The sequence below is a fragment of the Panthera pardus genome, unplaced genomic scaffold (assembly GCF_024362965.1).
Source record: "Panthera pardus isolate Hobbes unplaced genomic scaffold, ASM2436296v1 HiC_scaffold_3, whole genome shotgun sequence".
In the NCBI taxonomy this organism is placed as follows: Eukaryota; Metazoa; Chordata; class Mammalia; order Carnivora; family Felidae; genus Panthera; species Panthera pardus.
The window spans coordinates 30,779,792-30,795,084 of NW_026526876.1; the positions used below are offsets into that span (position 1 = coordinate 30,779,792).

The window sequence follows — 15,293 nt, forward strand, 5'->3', positions numbered from 1 at the left end:
AACTAGAAGGAACCTTGGAAGATTTCCTAGGTCACTGGCTTTCAAGCTTTCTTCCTCAGAAGAGAGGACCTCGGCTTCCACGGAAATCCTGGGTGGATGAGAGAAAGCTGACCACGTGGGGCTCCCGCCCGCCTTCTTTAGCGAGCACCTGTTTCTTCATGTGAGCCACGTTATCGTTTGCGTGCTTTTATATATTGGGCATTTTATATATTTTGGGCATTGAGCTTTTATATATTGGGCATTGAGCTAGGATTTCATTTGACAAAAATGGTCTCACTGCCTTTTTTTTTTTTTTTTTTTTTAAGTTGCCAAAGCTAGAACTCCTATCCTCTAGTTCCTAGTCTGGTGTTTTTACTGTACTCCCTCAAAGAGGGAACTGAAATATGATACATTTTAGAAAGGTTATCATCACTGAAGATCAAATTAAAGCATATTTTCGGACCTTCCAGTTAATCGGCAATTCATTTAGTCTAAACTCCTGTCCCAGGATCCCAGGAACAGAAATTTTGCTGTTGGAGAAAACATTACTATCCCAGCCTTAAATAAGAGCTGTCTGTTAGGACTTTTCTGCAGTGATGGCGATGTTCTGTATCTGCACTGTCCAATATGATAACTAGTGTGACTGAGGAACTGAGTTTAAATGTGATTGAATTTCAGTTGATTTAAATGTAGAGAGCCGCCATTTGGACGGCACAGCCTTACAGTATAGAGCAGGGGTCAGATGGCAGTCTCTGGCCCCTTGGCATCAGAATCACCCAGAGAACTTGTCACAAGTACAGATTCTGGGCTTAACGCCCAGCAACTGATTCAGTATGTCTGGGGCGAGTGCATTTTAAAACTCATCAGGCCATTCTAACTTGCAGTCGGGTAGGAAACTGCTGTGTTTTTGAGCTCTTCCTTGACACGAAGAGCAATGCCAAAATCAGGCATTAACCCTGGTCTTGATCTTCTGGAGAGACTATGGTAACCTTCTGGGGAACGGCAGACCCTTAAAAATTATGATGGAAGCTCTGGACCTCTTCTCTGGAAAAATACAAACTGAACGTAGTTTCTGCGGTTCACAGACCATCCTGAAGCTGTCCTTGAAGCCACATTAAGAATTCCCCAACTCGGCTGGGGCGCCTGGGTGGCTCGGTCGGTTAAGCAGCCAACTTCAGCTCAGGTCGTAATCTCACAGGTCGTGGGTTTGAGCCCCACGTCGGGTCTGATACTGAATAAATTCCACGCCTTTCTTTCCCCTTTTGTTCGTGGCCTTGTCAGTGAGCTGAGTGGGTGTGGCTGTTGCCGGGGCCCACGTCTTCAGCCCTGCGAGAGAGCAGAGGGGCAGAATGCATTTGAGACCTGAGTGGAGCTGGGGAGGGCGTCCAGACTGAGTAATGGATCAGGATTTTGACACGCCTTCAAAGGCAGAGGCGCAGCTGGCCCCCACTCAGTCTTCACCCCACAAGCTGCGGGAGAGAGAAGGGGCAAGGCCGTAGGGCAGTGGTCCGGGGCAACAAGCCCAGGGCTGGAAATGCCACCCGGCCAGCAGTCCCAGGCTTCGTGAGAACCCCGGTTTTTTGTAGGCCAGGCCCCTTACAGAAGTGGGGAAGGAGGCGGGGGGAGGGGGGGGCAGCAAGCGTGTGTGAATGTGTAGGAGACCTGCCGTCAGGCCAGAGTATCCTGAGAATAGCTTCTTGAACTTGGAGGCTGTCAGCGAGGGTCTGAGTCACGGTCACATGGCACAGGAGAAGCCGCACAGCTCCCAGGCCGTGATTTTGTGGCCCTGGGAGGTGAGGGTCAGCCTGTTTTCCCGTGCCCTTCACAGGTTCAGCTGCCAGCTGCTGGGTTAGTTTCTCAACGGCCTGCTTGTTCCTCTCTCTGCCTGCCAGGCTGTGGGATGAGTCATCAGGGAACTGCAGAGGAGGCCCTTAGCCCGGCTGCCTCAGCCTCAGCTTCTCTGGGCCTGGGGAGCCCAGCATGCTCATGGAGGGGGATCAGAGCCCCTGGCCAGCGGCCCAGCTAACCCCCAAGGTGAAAGGACGGCTCCTGGGGGAGAGGGGCCGCCCCCCAGCCTCTCTGGAGGGCTCTAGCTCACGATGAGCCATGTCATGAGACAGAGACAGCCCCGTGAGCCCAACGCAGCCAGTTCTCCAATAGCTGGGTGCCCCTGCAGCAACCACTGACAGCTTGGCCTCGTTTGTCTCACTCCTCAGATGGAACTTTCTCTTTATCCCTGGTGCCCGGGATCATCCTGTCTCTGAAGGTCATCCTCCGATTCCCCCATTCAGCCAACATCGATCGTCTCGTCTGTGCCCCGCCGTGCTATACTCTGAGGGCACCATTCCTGCCCTCAGGAGCCTTCTGACCAGGCAGGGCCGTGAGTTTCCCCCTTGAGTTTGCCTGTAGCGCAGGAGACTTGGGGAGGGGGCAGTACAGCCTGGAGCTGGAGGTTCCAGGCTGTGGTCCTGCAGTGCCACACGAGGCTGGGTGACCTTGGGCGAGTCTCCACCTGGTTTGCATCAGTTTCTTCAAGTGAGAATGAGATTACAGCACGGCTGAGGTCCCTGCAGGCACACGTCTAGTGGTGTTAGGTCCGGAGGGCTTGGGGTTCGTTTTTTGTTTGTTCGTTTGAATGTTTGTTTGTTTGTTTGTTCTTGAGAGACAGAGCATGAGCAAGGGAGGGGCAGAGAGGGAGGGAGACACAGCATCTGAAGCAGGTTCCAGGTTCCGAGCTGTCAGCACAGAGCCCGATGCGGGGCTCGAACTCACAAACTGGGAGATCGTGACCTGAGCCGAAGACAGACGCTTAACCGACTGAGCCACCCAAGTGCCGCGGGGTTTGTTTCTGAGACCCCATTTTCCCTGGTAAAGAGGCTGAGATAGGTAGGCACTTGGAAGTCAGAACACCCCTTAGACTTCTTAAGGTCATCGCGTAACAACGAGACCTCCCATGCAGCCTCCTCAGCATCCGAATTCGGGGTCACACCCAAGCATCTGTGCTGAAAGCTGGAGCTGCTCTGACTTCAAAGCCAGCAGACCCTTGAAGGCAGAGATGAAAGGATCAAGTTAGTAGTGACCAACAAGCCCATCCCACCCTCACCCTCCCGCTCAGTGGAGCTGGTTCAGTGCTTTGTGGCCATTGCAGGGAGGCAGACTCCATAGGAAGAGGACTTCGGCCTTGAGATGCCCAGCCTCCCACCGTCCCATGTCAGCTTCTAGCCACCCAGGGCAAAGGGCCAGCGGTGTAGAGGTTCGCCTTCACACGGCCTGCCTTCCCGCCCCACGAGCAAATGGAGGCGTGTTCCGGAATGAGTGCACTTACAGCAGGGAACACTCCCATCTGTTAGCAACAGCTTTAGACCAACCTGCCAGCAGAGAGCACTTAATTAAAAACCTGTCTGAATGTGATGCCTTCTCAGGCTTGGTCTAAAGCAAGTCATGACCCAGGAGGAACCTACGCTTTGGGAGTCCACAGTCCTAGTCTTTAAAAAGGCTCCCAGATGGGAGCAATCCCAGATCGGTGCAGATCTCTTTCCTGACAGTTCTAGTCCACATGCTGTTTGCACAGATTGCCTCAGCACTGGGCTCCCACCCCCTTGGGGCTTCCAGGGAACACACAGGGCCGCTGGAGAGAGAGCCCAGAGAGTTGAAGCCCTGTGCTTTGTCTTCAGATTTCTAGAGGTACAGGTTGGCGTTGGGGGCTCTAATACAAATTCCACTACTAATGTTGCCTGGAAGAATGAGGATACGTAGGTTGTCGGCAAATGAGTATTACAGATGGAAGCATGGCAGTTCCTTCTGGAAGGCCACAGACAGATGTGTCCTGGGAAAGGAGTCGAGTGCAGGCGCTGTCATTTGCATGCTGATTTTTAGACTTTGTAACATTTTGTGTGTGTGTGTGTGTGTGTGTGTGTGTGTGTGAGAGAGAGAGAGAGAGATGTATATATGCACACATAAATCTATATACACACACGCACATACATTTATCTACCTCCTGCAAGAGAACAAAAACTTGATTCTCCCCATTTGGAAAAGAGCCATCGTGGCCAGTGTAGACATGTCTTCTAAGAAGGCAAGTCAGTGGGGTGACTGGCAGTTTTGGAGTATGGAATGTACCACCGTGTTCTGAGGGAGCAAAATTCACCATAAAGTGAGCCACAGAAAACGATTCAGCCAGTATTTGTAAAAGCAAGAATGAACCAATCCCAGATGTTGGTGCCGTGGTGGTTCTGGAGGAAGTGGGCTGGAATCCTCCTTGTGGGCCGAGTGGGGGAGTCTGTTTGTGGTGGTGTGCTGACAGGACCAGGGGCGGGGGCCGGTGCCACAAGGAACAAGAAAGGTTGACTCCTTCGTCACTTGGGCTGTTTGGAAGGTAAATGTATGAGGCAGAGAGCCTTTCCCCCCGCTTTTCTCCTCCCACCCAGCCTGGCCCGGGGCCCCGTGGGATCCGAGAGTGACCTGCTCTGCGTCTGGTCCCTCAGGGCGAGCGTGAGCCTGGGAGATGGCAGTGATGGAAATGGCCTGCCCAGGCGCCCCTGGTTCGGCGGCCGGGCAGAAGGAGCTCGCCAAGGCCAAGGAGAAGACACAGGCGATGGGGAAGAAGCAAAACCCCGCCAACAAGCTCGAGGCCGTAGAGAAGAGCCCTGTGTTCTGCGGGAAGTGGGACATCCTGAACGACGTGATCACCAAAGGCACAGCCAAGGAAGGCTCCGAGGGAGGACTGGCCGCCATCTCCATCATCGCGCAGGCCGAATGTAAGGGCCCGGGCTGGGGACAGAGAGGGCAGGTGGGCGGGCCTACAGGTGGGCACGGTCCCTGCGCCAGGGTGGCACGGCGCAGGGGCGGGAGGTCAGGGCAGCGGCTCTCTGAGATTTTCACAAGACACAGCCTGGGGGGTAGGCCAAGAATGAGTCGAAGCAGGAGCCGTAACGGTGCCAGGGAACAGAGCACAGAAGGGAGGAGTGGCGCAGGGAGGCTTTTGCCCGTCACGACCGGAGCAGGGGAAGAGAGCTGGGAGGCTTCACAGGTCCTAGGGCTCTTGGCAGGATCGTCAGGCAGGCCATTAGCCTTGTGCTGTGACCTTGGGCAGCCTGAGCATCTCTGGAGAGGCCCCAGACAGGAAAGGCCAGGTCTCCTGGAAAGCCCCTCTGAGGCCTGTAGGCCCTTCACCACCTTCCATGCTGAGGTGGCCCCACCCTAGAGAATGAACACCTGCTCTTGGGCCTGCTGAGCCAGTTGAGGGGACATAGGCCACTCCAGGGCGGGGCCTGGTCTGGTCCTTTCTGCTTCCACCCAAGATACTTCAAAATGACTCTGCCTGGTCACTGCCACCAGAGCCTGAGAAACCCCCAGGTGCCTGGGTGAGGCCAGAAGTCCTCCTCTCTCTCTCCCCCCCGCCCTCCAAGAGGCTCCCCCCTCTCGGGGGAGAGCCTGACAGCTCGTGGTGGCATTTTCCCACCTATACACATCTTGCCCTGAGTTCCGCTTCCTTCTGGCTGGTTTTTGAGAAGCGATGAGAGAATACAAATTAAAATGGAGTGAGCGAGATGCCCGTGGTCATAATACACGCATTTACACACATACAGACGTCCACAAGAGCTGATACTTACTGAACTGTTACTACGTGCCGGGCACTCCGTTGGGTGTGTTATGTGTTATATAGATCATCTCAGTTAAGGGCCACGGTGACGTGAGGTGGGCACCCTTATCACGCCCTATTATCAGCATGCCCTTTGCTCTTGTTGGCAGGGGGGGGTGGGCCGGCAGGCAGGTGGTGAGGCCGAGGCACGGCAGCCCAAGAAGATATCTGTAAAATGTCTGTCTCCTCAGTGCCGAGTCCCTCTTCTTCCTCTCCTCCTTTCTGCCTGTCCAACCTCTCTTTTCCTTGACTCACAAGGTGAGAACAGCCAAGAGTTCAGCCCTACCTTTTCAGAGCGGATTTTCATCGCCGGGTCCAAACAGTACAGGTAAGGAGGCCAGCTTGCATGGGGCCCAGGGAACTGAAACCACGTCATCCCTCCCCCCCAGCTGCTCGCTCAGGCCGCTCCCAAGTGACCCCTGGCTCCCTCCTCCAGCACCTGTGGTTCAGCTCTTGGAGCCCGCCCAGGTTTTCCTGGCTGAACCGCTCTGTCAGCCAAAGAAGCTTTTCAAAAGCTTTTCATGGCGTGTGGATGACTGCCTCTGGGTCCCATCAGCTTGACGTTTTATTTTTATTCTCCTCGGAGTCCTTGCTGCTCCCCCTCGTTTCCCATCAATAGGGAGTGTGCTGGAAACAGGAGTCTTTTTCCCACTGGTGCGTGACCATGAGTGCAGGCACCGAGGGGCCGCTCGAACTATGAGAGAGACCCGCTGGTGTCTTTTCCCCTTCGAGACACACCCAAGGAGGGATGAGGGCTTGGGATCAGAAAGGGACCGACGGATTCACAGCTGGGGGGCCCCATGGAAAGGAGGCTAGAAGGGGGCTCAGTCTGCTCCCCGGGCTCCCCATCCCCAAAGATGGTTTTTGGCCAACTGCAGGTTGAACCTGGAAAACAGTTCCCTCCTCTACCAACAGACGGACTTTTTTATCATGGGGATTTGGAAAGCGTTCGTGATGAAAAGGTTGTGGGGAAGGCTGCTGCTTTTGCACCAAGAAATGTTCAGTGTTTGATCGGATTCCTTATACCGCCCCAGAGGCCTTTCGGCCCAGAGTAGGGGGTTTCTGATGGGCCCATTTCTTTCAGGTGCCTGGGAGAAGCCCATAGGCCTCTAGCAGTCCCCCCCACCCCACCCCCCACCCAAGACTGGTGTGGGTCTGCCTCCTTTGCAGGGGGCAGAAGATGAGGCCGTTTGGGGGCGGGGGGCAGCTAAGGCTGCGGCTTTTTCAGACACTATTCTGTGGCCAATGCCTTAATGCCTGGCAGGGGGAAAGCCAGCTTGGATCCATGGTGGTAGTGAGCCTGTAGGCTGTCGGAGGAGGGGAGGCTCCCCTGATACCGGGCATCAGCCCAGCCACGGTGTCTGTTTATACAGCAGCTTACATTCCCAGAAACCAGGTATCTCCAGGAACCAGTGGGGGGGGGGGGGGGGGGGGTTGGTGCCCAAACTCAACTGTCCCTCCGTCCAGAGGCAACAGAAACAGACTGTTGTCAGAGCTGAGAATGCCCGCTGGGGAGTGTGGCCCTCCTAGCCACACGCCCCCCGACCCCGGGACCTCTCCAGGGGCAGCCCACCCTGGAGAGCGGTGAGAGAACCTCGCATCCTCCCATTCCCCGCCCCCCCCCATAGAGCCTTGTGCACCCCATCACGGTAGTAATAGCTGCCGTCTATGGGAAGCTTGCCTTGGGATCAGGTGCCGAGGTAAGCTTTCTAAATGAGCGGTTTCCTTTAAACCTCATCTTCCTCTGCATGGCAGGAAATCCTACACCCATTTTATAAATGAGAAAATGGAGGCTCCTTGGGGCTTAGGAACTCACCCACGTTCACACAAGGACTCCCTGGGCTGGGATCTGAGCTCAGGTCTCCACGACTCTAACTGCAGTTACCCGAGCTGTTCCGCCTTCCTGCCTCCTCACGCTCCACGTGCGTATCCGTCCCTTTTGACAGCCAGTCCGAGAGTCTCGATCAGATCCCCAACAATGTGGCCCACGCAACCGAGGGCAAAATGGCCCGTGTGTGTTGGAAGGGGAAGCGTCGCAGCAAAGCCCAGAAGAAACGCAAGAAGAAGAGCTCCAAGTCCCTGGCTCAGGCGGGAGCGGCCTTGGCCAAACCCCTCCCCAGAACCCCGGAGCAGGAGAGCTGCACTGTCCCCGTGCAGGTGAGCCCCGCCAGCGCCCCCCAGACCCCGGGCTCGTGGGGCCTTCGGGACGGTGCCCGTGCCTCAGCCTGGCCCTGTGTATGTACTACCACCTGTGTTTTCCCCCACAGGAGGATGAGTCCCCACTGGGCCCCCCATATGTGAGGAACGCCCTCCAGTTCACCAAGCCTCTGAAGGAGCCGGGCCTCGGCCAACTCTGTTTCAAGAAGCTCGAGGAGGGCCTGCGGCCGGCACTGCCTCGATCAGAACTCCACAAACTCATCAGCCCCTTGCAATGTCTAAATCACGTGTGGAAACTCCACCACCCCCAGGATCTAGGCCCCCTGCCCCAGCCCGCTCACCCCTTCCCCTACAGCAGACTGCCCCATCCCTTCCCGTTCCACCCTCTCCAGCCCTGGAAACCTCACCCCTTAGAGTCCTTCTTCCTAGACAAACTGGCCTGTATAGACAGCCAGCAGCCCCTGTCCGGCCCCCACCTGGGCAAACTGGCCTGTGTGGACGGTCAGAAGCCTGTGCCCGGCCCACACCTGGAGCCCGGCTGCCCGTCCCGGGGCCCGTATGACAAGTTTTCTGTGGAGGAGTACATGGTACACGCCCTACAAGGCAGTGTGAGCTCAGGCCAGGCCCACAGCCTGGCCAGCCTGGCCAAGACCTGGTCGGCAGGAGGTTTCAAGCCCCAGAAGCCCAGCCCTGAAACGATGGACAGCGAGGGGGTCCTGCTTACAGAGGTAAGCCATCCCCGAAACACAGGTACATGTACCACCCGCTCTGGGGCCCAGAGCAGCAGCTGGCCGTCAGGCGGGACCTGTTCTGGGGGGCAAAGCATCACTGGAAACCTGCCAGACCCTTTTTACTTCCCACCTTTGCGGGGAGTCGGGGGGGGGGGGGGCAGGGCGTAGTCTTCACTCTGTATCGAAGTATCTGTATCGTCATCAGATAGTCAGAAAGTGCTCATTCCTGGCGAGAGGCAGTATCCCCTGCTCCACCTCCAGATCATTTTCAGGCTTTTTAGATATTTCTGCTTGGAGTTCAGTTATTGCCGAACTTATTAAGTTATTGCTGAAGAGTGTGTGTGTGTGTGTGTGTGTGTGTGTGTGTTGAATGATACACATACTGAGAAAGAGGAATAAGCAAGCATCAACTGCACATGTTCCCTCCTGACCCCTGCTATGAAAGACGAGGCTCCTGACCATCTGCATATCCCCTTGGCCTTCCTCTTTCCCTCCAGTGCTCTGCTGGAGAGCTTTATAACTCTAAGATGATTTTACCAGACTTCAATTTCTGGGGGTTATTCCATCCATCTTTGACATGATCCCTTGTCCCCCACCCCTCTTCATGGTCTCTTCCCTTTTTTCTACCTTATAGCTTCGGAGCTATACTTTTGGTCAAGGTTGTTGATAGTTCCATTTTTTTTAAAGTTTGATTTATTTATTTTGAGAGAGAGGTTGGGGGCCGGGGGTGGGGCAGAGAGAGAGGAGAGAGAATCCCATGCAGGCTCCGCCCTATCAGTGCAGAGCCCCGTGCGGGGCTCAAACCCATGACCTGAGCCAAAGTCAAGAGTCAGACGCTTAACCGGCTGAGCCTCCCAGGCGCCCCGACAATTCCATTTGTGTCCCACAACCACAAGTCTGGGGAGAAGGATCTTTCGCCACAAGGGTCGGCTTAGCTTGGGCAGCCGGCGAGGCTGTCCACTGCCTTCACTTTATGCCTGTAACTCCCTCCGGTCCTGCCCCTGCAGAGCCCTGCCTCAGACCCGGGGGTGTCTCTGGTGGTGAGGGTGCTGCCCCAGCAGCCTGGCAAGGACAACCAGCCAGAGAGCCTTCCTCACTGTAACCCTTCGTCCCGCCCGCTGCCCTGGTCACTGAAACTGGCTTCTGTCTCCTGCCAACCCCAGAAACTCAAGCCGGTGGATTATGAGTACCGAGAGGAGGTCCACTGGGCCACGCGCCAGCCCTGCCTGGGCAGAGGCTCCTTCGGAGAGGTGCACAGGATGCAGGACAAGCAGACTGGCTTCCAGTGTGCGGTCAAAAAGGTAGGCCCGAAAGAAAAAGGTGCGCCTGGGCTCCGGGGGCTGCAGAGGGAAGCCAGGCAGGTGGCCTGTCGTGTTCCTTCTGCTTTCTTTCAAGGGCAATCACAGGGCAGCCATGGCTCTGGCTTGTTAACAGAGCCTGGCTGTCGCTGGGCACCCTGGGGTCAGCTGGAGCCGGAAGGGAGCAGTCTCGGTCACATGTCCCGGCCTGGGAGCTGCACTTGGTGTGCGTGTGTCAGATGGAGTATGCAAGTGTGCACGCGTCCTGGGCCACTCCTGATGCCGGGGCCCTTAGGGGCAAGTCCAAACCTGGAAGGTGTTGGCTCGTCGTGCAATTCGTGTTGAGCTGAAACCCCTAAACCACATAGTGGGGCCGCTCACGCCTGGGCCAGAAGGTAAAAACCACCACAACAATAACCTGCCCCTAACAGGTGCCTCTTGGACGAGGCCGTGCACTTGGGACGTCAGATCTGATTTTGGTTTGGGCTCTGCCTCCTGCTGGCGGGAATAATAGGTCCTGGGAGGTGGACCTTATGAGGAAATGAGACTTAGCAAGAGACCCAGGCTTGGCTAGCTCCAGAGTCTGGCTACGATCCGCTCTGTAGGAAGTGGGCAGGGGAAGAGACTCATGGTCCCGGGAATCGATGCGAGCAGGGGCATGAATCGCCTCCCCTGCTCCCTCGTTTCACCAGGGTAGAACCGGGGACCGGAGAAGGTAGTGTGCCTTGCCTAGAACCGTAGAGCTGGGCCTGGAACTGAGGCCTCCTTGTGCCGCAGCAGAACACAGACCTTGGTGCTGGCCCTGCTCCCCTTCAGGTGTCTTTTCTCCTACCCCCACCCTCAGTTCACCTTGACTGGAAGCCACCTTGTCCTCGGCCCAAACTCAGCCTCAGAGCTAGCGCCCAGGACCGCAAGAGGCTGAAATGAGAAACGTTTCCAGGGGCCGTTTACTTGGCCCGTGACAAAAGGAAATAAGCTAGCTCCCCGGTGGACCTTGTTTTCGAGCAGGTCTTGTCAGGGACCCTCTGCTCCCCCCAAAGGGAAGAGGACCAAAGGCACGCTCAGGCCCCGGGCTGAGGCTGCGGCTGCTTGTGGCTTTCAGCGGTGAGGACGCAAATCGTGATGTGAATACCCTGGCTTCCTTGGCTTGTAGGTGGGCCGGGATGTTACAGTTGTAGAGCTTGGGCCCCCGGGTGATGGGCTGAGAGGGGGACTATCCGTAGGTATTACCCCAAACTTCAGACACACTGTGTCAACGGAGCGGGCCCCACCCCCGCCTCCCCCCGCCGGCCCGGGCACGTGCTGAGTGCCCGCCAGCGTGGGCCGGCATTTCCCACTGGGTGCCAAGGCCATGTGCCCTCCCCGGGCCATCGGAGAAGGCTCAGCTGTCCCTCCTGAAGGCTGGGTGGGAGGAGAGCGAGAGTATGAAGTGTCCTGGAGTCCAGTGCCCAGTGCTAGGGGAGCTTAGTCACTGGGCTTCTCAGCTGTCGCCCTGCTGAGGTTCTCCGGGGTCCCAGGCAACAAGGAAAACAACCCTGATATAGTAGAAGACAGATACTCCATTTCTCACCTCCCCGAGGCAGGCGGAAAAGCTCCAAGCACAACACATAGGCTCCCCAGGGCCAGAACTGGCCGCTTCCAGAATCTGCCTCCCCGACCCTAGAGCTCAGTGGGGTGGCTTTGGGGCCGCCCACACAGCTGCCATCGGGTGGGCAGACAGCCCCTCCTTTCTCTCCTTTTTCTGGGGGGGGGGGGGCGGGATGTAGAGCAGGCACTGGGGGAGGGGGCAGGGATCAGAGGTCAGAGCGGGTGTGTGCACTCTCCAGTGTTCCCTGAGGAAGATCCAGCATGTGGAACAACAGCACTTCCTTGGTCCTCCTTCTAGAACATCCATGGCCTCGGGTCAGATGCTGACTGGTCACAAGTCCAGGGTTTAACGCACAGGGGTCTGTTCACTTTGTTAAGGCCTTGTTTGATCTTTTCATGGCAAATAAACACAGGCTCATTATAGACGATTTCAAAGGATACCCCAAAACACAAAAGTCCTTGTTCCCCAATCCCGTTCGCAGAGGCAGCTGCCTTTTGACATCTTTTTCGACTTTTTATGCATACCTAAACATGTAGTTGCTTTTATTAAAACGAGACTACTCTAGAGGCTGTCCTGTGCCATATTTTCCATGTGATCGCATATCGTGGACAGAGTTCCTTATTGGTACCTACATGTCTCTCTAGTGCTTTTTATCAGCCGACGTAGAAGTCCGTATCCTCGCCGGTGGATGAATTTATAAACGTGTGAACTCCTGGAACTTTGTTCAATGGTGTATCTGTGTGTGGCACACACATTTTGGATGGGGAAGTGTCCATTCTCATGTATCAGGTGTTAGAGACGTCTGTGGCCCAAAGAGGGTCAAGAACCATTCATTTCAGAACATCTGGCTCCTGCATGGAGTTCTGGGAGCGTCCTTTTGACTCTGCCTCCGATTGAGTTAGTGTGGCCTTGGCCAAACCCAGCCGTTACCAAGCGCCTGGTCTGTGCCAGATACGGCGCCAGGGGCTAGAGGCAAAGCTGCGGAATCCACACCCCCGGAAAGGCTTGGCAACGTTGTAATGGGGGATGGACATTTACGTGGCATAAAGGTGATAGAAAGCAGCCGTCAACAAGGTACACCAGTGAGGGCAGCCTGGACGAGCGCTGAGAAGGGGATCTAGGACTGAGGGGAGAGTATCTCCATGGCGACGAGGAAATGGGGGGACCCTTCTGTTTACTCGACTACTGTGCGCCCAGTACTGTGAGTTACTTTTCACGTATCTTATGTTCCCGGGATCTTTAAAAGAATTTACAGGATTGCTATTTTCCGCGTTTTTACTGATGAAATAAAATGGATACAAATACTGAACAAGAGGGAGAGTTTTAAGAAAGAAAAGTCAATCCCCAGTGTCAGCATGCAGGCAGCTAAGCGGGGGAAGTGGCTTGTGGACTTGGCAGTCAGGGGACTGCTGACCGCGCTCCCACCTACACGCTCCCGAATGTACGTGAGAACGTCCTGGATGTAAGAGCTGATACTCCTGGGAAGGCCTTCGGTGAGGCGGGGCAGCTGGCACCCCAGAGTCAGGCTTCCCCAACCAAAACCCCACCTCTGAGACTTCCTACCAGTGACCTTGGGCAAGTTATTTGTCCAGACTCTAGCTTCCTCGTCTGTAAATTGGAGATAATGAGAATAGCACTCCATAGGCTATTGTAAGATGTAAATAACGAATGCTCATAAAGTGCTTAGAATGGTGCCTCGCATGTGTTCAGTGGGCAGTGAATATTAGTTTTCGTGAACACCCTCACCGTAGTCCAGCCCCTTGCTTTAACAGATGAGGACCCTGAGGTCCAGGGAGGAGAGGGGGGCCAGCTGGGCGGCCGTGTGCTTTCTCTCCAGCTGCCCCGCTCGGGACTGCCCTTTCTGCTTGCTCTCCCTGGGGCTGGCACAGACTTCTAAATCACCTTGTGTTTTGGAGTGTCCCCTCTGACCCGCCCCCACCCGGGTCTGGGTGAGAATTGAAAAAAAATTTTTTTTTTAAGATTTTCATTTTTATTTTTATTTTTATTTTTTTGAATGTTTATTTTTGAGAGAGAGAGACACAGACATAGTGTGAGCAGGGAAGGGGCAGAGAGAGAGAGAGAGGGAGACTTGGAATCTGTAGCGGACTCCAGGCTCTGAGCTGTCAGCACAGAGCCCAAGGCAGGCTCACAGACCGTGAGATCATGACCCGAGCCAAAGTCAGACACTTAACCGACTGAGCCACCCAGGCGCCCCCGAAAGATTTTTATTTTTAAGTAATTTCTACACCTAGCGTGGCTTGAACTTACAACTCTGAGATCAAGAGTCATGGGCTCTACTGACTGAGCCAGCGAGGTGCCCCTGGGTGAGAATGTTCTCAACATTACTGGAATACTCCAGAGGGCTTATGGATTTCTTAAAAGTTAGGGCAGAGGTTCCCAGCCTTTCTTGGTTTATTTACAGCCCTCAGTGTCAGTGATTTTCATGACACCCCAGGCCAAAACAAATACCTAAAAGTTCCGTTTATTAAAGTAATTAGGTCAAATAATAGTGTTTTTCCTAACAACTTAGTAGTCATTTGAATAACAATACACATGAGTTGAAAGGAAATTTCCTTCTGTTCTTAATCATAACTACTAACGTGATGTATGCCTCGTTGGGCACTGCACAACTTCGCAAAATTTTGAAATCAGATCAGACATCCTCAGCTTCATACCCTGCTTCCTATCCCCCCCCCCCAAAGTACTTGTATCCCCGCAAGCTCCAAAAACCTAGCTTCGTAAAGATACATGGAAAGAATGGAGCACAAGATACATGGAAAGAATGGAGCGCAAGCTAGTGTTGAAACTGAACTATCTTGAGGGAGTAATTTACACGGTGTCCCACAGATAGCCATCATCCCTGCTCCCCTCAAAAGTAAAACATCTTGGGGGCGCCTGGGTGGCCCAGTCGGTGAAGTGTCCGACTCTTGGTTTCGGCTCAGGTCATGAGCTCACGGTTTCGTGAGTTCAAGCCCCGTCTGGCTCTGCGCTGGCAGCGTGGAGCCTGCTTCGGAGGATTCTCTGCCCCTCTCCCCCTCGTGCTCTCTCTGTCTCTCTCAAAATAAATAAACTAGAAAGAAAGAAAGAAAGAAAGAAAGAAAGAAAGAAAGAAAGAAAGAAAGAAAAGAAAGAGGAAAGAAAGAAGAAAGAGAAAGGAAGAAAGAAAGAAAGAGAAAGAAAAAAGAAAGAAAGAGAAAGAAAGAAAGAAAGGAAGGAAGAAAGAAAGAAAAACATCCTGCAGCACCCTGCCAAGTCCTCTGGGGTGCCCCAAACTGCTTCAGCTCCGTTTGGGAGCCCGAGAGTTAAAGACCTTTGCTAGTACGAGTCCTGATGGTGAATTCATTCCAACTCAGGTTCAGAGCTGGAAACGCTGACAAAGAGTCAAAATTTCTGCAAGTTGATTAACCAGACCAGATACTCTGTAACCAGAAGAGAGACATTTTCCACTGATAGGCAAAAGTCCAAAAGCCCCACATCGTCAGGGCTCCTGCCAAGTCAGCATGTCTCCAAGCCAGACTGCCAGGTCCTGAGTGATTTCTTCCAGGCTGGTTTTGTTGCCACCGGCGCCCCCTGGTGGTACCTGTTTAGACTAACAGGAGAACCAGCGGCAACCAGAAAGGAGAGGACAAGTGTCTGTTAGGACTTCTAAGTGTTTAATTAGTTGCTCTTATAGGAGCTGGAGGGAGGAAGGGGGCAGCTAACATTTCCTGAGCACCCGCTGGTTGCGAGGCCTAGTGCTGGGTTATCATCCCTCCAAATCCTCACTCTACGCGGGAGCAGATGCCACTGTCATCACCGTTTGCACATGGAAACACAGCTTAAGGGACACACTCTACCTTTGGAAATGGCCAAGCCAGAGTCTCAGTCTAGGATGATTGTATCCTAGGCCTGTTTCTTCC

The 15,293-nt window shown here is 54.5% G+C and overlaps 1 protein-coding gene across 1 annotated transcript in view; it reads left to right on the forward strand.

The window, feature by feature from the left end:
* Window positions 1–15,293, forward strand: part of MAP3K14 (mitogen-activated protein kinase kinase kinase 14) — a 43,849-nt gene that overhangs the window by 19,116 nt on the left and 9,440 nt on the right. The window contains exons 2-6 of the mRNA XM_019434791.2: window positions 4,464–4,736; window positions 5,879–5,948; window positions 7,567–7,777; window positions 7,888–8,505; window positions 9,672–9,809. Of these exons, the coding sequence (XP_019290336.2) occupies window positions 4,484–4,736; window positions 5,879–5,948; window positions 7,567–7,777; window positions 7,888–8,505; window positions 9,672–9,809 (1,290 nt within the window). The 5' untranslated portion in view covers window positions 4,464–4,483. The remainder of the gene's footprint in view (window positions 1–4,463; window positions 4,737–5,878; window positions 5,949–7,566; window positions 7,778–7,887; window positions 8,506–9,671; window positions 9,810–15,293) is intronic.